At 35.8% G+C, this 6,000-nt stretch overlaps 1 protein-coding gene across 1 annotated transcript; it reads left to right on the forward strand.

The window, feature by feature from the left end:
- The first annotated feature begins 2,925 nt into the window (after positions 1-2,925).
- LOC105137855 (DNA-damage-repair/toleration protein DRT100-like) lies at positions 2,926-4,407 on the forward strand. The gene has a single exon (XM_011043752.1). The coding sequence runs from the start codon at positions 3,027-3,029 to the stop codon at positions 4,131-4,133; it is 1,107 nt and encodes a 368-aa protein (XP_011042054.1). The 5' UTR covers positions 2,926-3,026; the 3' UTR covers positions 4,134-4,407.
- Positions 4,408-6,000: the final 1,593 nt, after the last annotated feature.

Genomic DNA, 6,000 nt, shown 5'->3' on the forward strand with positions numbered 1-6,000 from the left:
CCTTACTTCCGCCCCTTATTCTAAAAGTAATTTGATTAAAATATTCATCTTGAAATAAAAAAAACTCATAGAAATTATACTATTTACTTTGAAACTAAAGAAAAAAATTGTTAAAAGTTTGTTTTAAGAACATAGTATATTTGCGTTCAAATTAAAAATAAGATACACTTATTTGAGAATTAAAAATTTATTGAACTAATTAAGTATTTTAAAAGTATAGATAACCGGTAAATTTTAAAATATAAAGTATAAACTATACTGTTTTTAACAAATTAAAATGTGCTACTGGCTAAACTATGAATTTAATTAACTGTGAAAGTTAATCTCTCATACCGTCAACTGTGAACGAGCAAGGAAGGACCACACTCGATCATTAATAAAAAATATATGGTGGGTTTTTGTGTGACTAAAATTGAATTAAAGGGCAAATATGACCAATTATAAAAAATTGAGGGACCATGAATGTGTTTTACCCATTCAATAATAGGCACTTGTGAAAAGTTAGATCACGTCCCAACTCTCTAATTTACATTATCGTCCTTTTCATCTGTTCATACACAGTTAAATGTCAGTGTTGGCTGATCACTTGTCTTCAAGATATGCTTGAAATTCGAGGGATTACAGGTTGGTTTGAAATCTTCCCGACATGGGAAAATGATGGCCTGTCCTCTCTTGATTTGCGTACAAAATTTTATGTCCCACACACCGATCTTCTCCTGGGGGATCGATTTTAAACAGTGTAAAGATAGGGCATGTGGACGAGCCAGATTTCTGGGCAGGGAGGGTTTTTTCCCCCTTTCATGGAGGACCACAGCTGTGACTCCATTCTGGGAGACAAAGATTCAGTTCTGGGTCAATTAATCATCAAGTCGAGTCCTATTTTATTGTCCCGCTCTATGGAATTGATTAAAATTTAAAGAGGGCATTCATGAAAAATGGTTCCACTCTATGGAAGTAAACACTTCAGAAACATTAATTTACTGCAAAAAACCAAGCATACCATACAGAACTTCAAGTTTTAACGAAGCCAGAGTGTCTGCATCTTCAACAGTCCAAGAAAGAGATCCCGAGATCAGGCATGGTTAAGATCTCAAATCTCCTGTATACTACTTACTTCATAGAGTAGCTTTCCCTCACCTTCTAATGGCTAATAATTTCTCTTCCTGGCAATGCATTATCCTAAGCAAGGAAGGCTTTTGCTTCATGTAAGAATTAATTTATTTTCACAGATTTATTGTGGTCACCACAACATTCTGATCCTCTCCAATCATGGACCTCGAAGTGCCACGATGTATACAGCACCACATGCCCCCAACTCTCTCCCTCACCCTCCCCAGCTAACTTCTCAGTCGAGCTTATCCCCATATATCTCCTTGTTGATATGGTCTTCCTCAATTATTAGGTTCAGCTCCCCCCTCCCTTGATTTCTAACCTCGAATTTGCACCCTGTGTATTTTGTCGAGACATAATGTGAGCTGATAGGCAAGGACATGAGAGACACCGTCGTTTCACTGATCTAGTACTACCTGCATCTTAGAGATCACAAGTTCAGGATTTTAGTTTGGTGCATTGTCAATTTAAGAATCAAGGTTAATTGATTCTCTCAAGATCAACCATAGTTAGCAGCATTTATCATGATCCAACCAACATACTGCTGCTCATGTCCTCGTACATTAATTCGGAGCGCGTGCTTGATTGATATTGTCAGTATGAATTTAATCCCCGTGTCTTAATTTTCCCAGAAATTTCTGTAGCGGTATTAACTCCAGCTCGTACGAGTCAGTGATTCTTTTCATCAGAACGGATGACCTTACCTGATAACTAATAACAGCTAATTAATTCATTGAAATCAGATTATAATTACTCACACGCATCCGAACATTTCCTTTCCTAAAACATCCATATAGATTCTCGATTCTGAGGAGAGACTAGATTCCTGGGATATTAATGTTTAGATGACACATTGAATAATATACTGTTAAGGATCCAATAAATAGAAAAGAAATAGTCTTAATTGATATGGGATTAATTAGTTATAATCCTGATCCTACAAGAAATATATTTTTTTTCTTAGAAAAAACAATCCTAGCTCTATAATTTTTTCATTAATCAATGTTAAGTCCTTAAACAACATACACATTTTCATTGTTCTTGAAAATGTTTTTTTTTTTGGCGAAATTAGAGTTTTAACAGATTATCCATAATAATTGAAATGGCATATATGTGCATGCACTTAGATTTTTATCATCAATTAATGAACTAATTGAGATAGAATCTTTCTATCAAACGATTTTAAAAGCACATATTTTATCAAATTGATACATTTATGATAATAAATTCTCTTAATTATTCAATTTGATATATTCAAAATAATGAATTTTTAAAATTGCTAAGGTTAAAACATAAAAAATTAAAAGAACTTTTTTATAGATTATGTTCGGTTAGTGATTCATGATAGAAAAAATAAATAAAAAAGAGATATAGAAATGTATTTGATTAAAAAAATTAAATGAAATTTTATATTTTTAAAATAAAAAATACAAAGAAATATATCCATTTTGTTCTTCCCGTTTCTACATCTTTCCCGTGACTAGACAATCATCAAACATCACCTTATTTATAAAATGAAAATCTTATTGGATATTATCTCTTTTAATAACTACTTATGAATTCACACACACACACACACAAAAAAACCCTATCATAATTTAAAAAATAAAAAATGAACTGTAAATAGGTTTTGTTATTAACTTTAAATCTAATAAAATTAATCAAAAAATATATATCTATATTAAAAAAAAAAGAATGAAAAGGAACATGCAAATAGGTCATCTCACTCATCAAGGAAGGCAAGACCTGTAACAATCCATGTTATGGGCAAAATCGTCACTATGATAATCCCACCCAATATATATACACACACAAACTACAACGTTACCCCTCATCTCCATGCCCACACTTCACTCCCCAACGTACGTAAACTCATAAAAAATAGCAAACACTCTACACGCAGAAATCAAGAAACAATGACAATGTTTTCCTACATTACATTACTAGCAACCTTAACAATATTCATCTCTACTTGTACAGTTCGAAGCTGCCCTCCTTCAGACAGGGCAGCTTTGCTAGCTTTCAAAGCAGCTCTCCACGAGCCTTACTTGGGCATCTTCAATTCTTGGGCGGGCATTGATTGTTGCCATAACTGGTATGGTGTCAGCTGTGACATGGAGACCAAAAGGGTTGCTGACATTAATCTCCGAGGTGAATCTGAAGACCCCATTTTCCAAAAAGCTGGTCGGTCTGGGTACATGACTGGTTCGATCTCTCCTTCTATTTGCAAGCTCAAGAGGCTCTCCAGTCTTACAATTGCTGATTGGAAAGGGATCTCAGGTCCGATTCCAGCTTGCATTACGTCGTTGCCGTTCTTGAGGATTCTTGATTTGATTGGGAATCGGCTTTCAGGCCAGATTCCGGAAGACATCGGACGGTTGCGCAGGCTGACCGTTTTGAATATCGCCGACAATCTTGTAACAAGTAGGATCCCGAGATCCTTGACTAATTTGTCGAGTTTGATGCATCTCGATTTGCGTAACAATCGGATTTGGGGTTCTTTGCCTCGAGATTTCGGGCGTCTTCGGATGTTGAGTCGTGCTTTATTGAGCCGAAATTATATTGGCGGGACAATTCCCGATTCAATTTCTAAAATTTATCGTCTCGCCGATTTGGATCTTTCCTTGAACAGATTATCGGGCGAAATACCAGCTTCTTTGGGTAAAATGGCAGTCTTGGCAAAAATAAAACTTGATGCCAACAACTTATCAGGAAAAATACCTTATAGTTTGTTTAATTCAGCTATTGGTAACTTGAATTTGAGCAAAAACTCATTTCATGGATACCTACCGGATGTTTTCGGTCCGGGATCTTACTTCATGGTTCTTGATCTATCCTACAATAACTTTTGGGGTCCGATACCAAAATCTTTGTCCCAAGCATCATTTATCGGGCACTTGGATTTGAGTCACAACCGCTTATGTGGGAGGATTCCAGCAGGGCCGCCTTTCGACCACCTCGAAGCATCATCGTTTGCTTATAATGCTTGTCTTTGCGGTAAGCCACTCGGAGCTTGCAGGTAGACGTACGAGACTATATGTTTCGGTCAGCCGAGATGGAAGTTAGTTTCATTTTTTCGGGATTGGTTAAATACCACGTGTTTGTCTGATTATGTAATGTAACAGTAAAGTGTGTTTAATTAGTAACGTCGTTAGGGGAATTAAAAAGGTTAATTTCATGCAAGTAATCTTGCATGAAATCAAGCTTTGATGCAATGAGTGTAACTATAAACATAGATGTAATACCAGATTATGTCAAATCAAATGATAAAAGCAAATTAATGTTATTTTCTTTTCAAATTTCTTTATTAGTACTTCTATGGATGAGCCCATCTAGCGCTAATAAAAAATAAAACCATTAGAGTCAAACCCACTTGACTCATAGTCTAGGTTTTGAGTTGGGTTGATTCCCAGATCGGATTTTATACTCTTCACATGACATGAATGCTTTGGGAAATTTCAAAGGCTAGGCCGTGAGGATGCATCAGTTTAAAATAGACTAGTAGTCTGTAAGTCCTTTGAAATAGCAGCCTGCCCTGAAGGCCACCTATCAATCATCAAAATCATGGCACTCAACCAAGATTTGTAATAGACTACACATGATCATGGACATTGAAGATTGGATGGGAAGATCTTCATCGTTACGTTACGGCCGTGCATACCAATTTAGCAAGTAGTGCTGGCCATACATACATGGTGCGATGAAGTGTTTTTTTTGGACCATGGGTACTGTTCAGCGGTGATTTTAAATATACTCGTCCTTTTCCTTTATAAAACAAGACAGCGCACGTGAAGCATTAGTGTGATAAGGACACGACTTGCCTTCGCATTTAAAGATAAGGGGCCTTACGGTGGGGAAATGATTCTTCACTGGTGCTGCAGGCACTTGTAGATTTTAGCACACCGCATCTATATTATGGCGGGCGAGCGCGCTTCAGGGATTCTGCTACAAGCTACTAGCCATGCCTATTTCACAGATGATATATGCTCATCTAAAATTAATCTGTTGTACTTGAATTGATGCGCTTTGCCTGTAGAGATGTTTGCATAAATGTATGTCTAACAGATTCCTGTGCTTTTTCAAAGATGCATGTGCAGTTCTACTTTCTTGTTTTTGTGTTCTTGAATTTTCTCTGGATCGTCGGTGAATATATTCCACCTCTGCAACAGTTGAGGGGGTTAAGGCTTGGAGAACGAGAGCAATTATTACACAGATTAGTCTACTGCATTATTCATAAACTATGTTAATAAAACACTTAAATAAAATCATGTGCAATACATAAATCATTAGGTGGGGGCTATTATATTTTATCTATGTGTCTTGTGTTTATTGGTATGTTTATGGATAATTTGATACTTAATCTATGTAATAATTCATTTTAAGTCTCCATTCACTGTTCTTCCTTTTCTCCTTTAAAGAATAGCATTTGCTCATCTTGCTGCGATTTTTCTGAACTTGTAATTTGTTTAAGCCCCAGCTTTTGTTTTACCTACAACCTATTGAAGGGAAGATGGGATGTATAGTTGGTTGGCACAAGGCATTTTATGCCTTTTGTTTCTTCCTCGAAACTTCGAATGAGTCTAATACTACTAGATATTTTGACGTAGTTTGCTTTTTATTTACAAATTTGCACTCAACTAATTGAGATTTTTTATGTCAATAATTCATTGTAGACTCGAACTTCTCCTCCATAAAGTGATTAGAATTGACCTGGCCCTACTAAATGAAAGCAAAAGACACAATTCCAGAGCTAAAGTGAGAATGATATATGAAATAAAGAGATTTATTGGATTCCTTAGTTTCCTATTGATGCAAAAACATCAAATTCTTCATAATTTCATTTAGCCCGGCTGGTTTCAAAATGGTGTAGCTGCCATTTTCAATTAATTA

Source organism: Populus euphratica, unplaced genomic scaffold (assembly GCF_000495115.2).
Source record: "Populus euphratica unplaced genomic scaffold, PopEup_1.0 scaffold70.1, whole genome shotgun sequence".
Classification (NCBI taxonomy): domain Eukaryota; kingdom Viridiplantae; phylum Streptophyta; class Magnoliopsida; order Malpighiales; family Salicaceae; genus Populus; species Populus euphratica.

What these genes read in the sequence shown, in the direction of transcription:
- LOC105137855 (XM_011043752.1), top strand. Translation starts at nt 3,027, where the DNA reads ATGACAATGTTTTCCTACATTACATTACTAGCAACCTTAACAATATTC.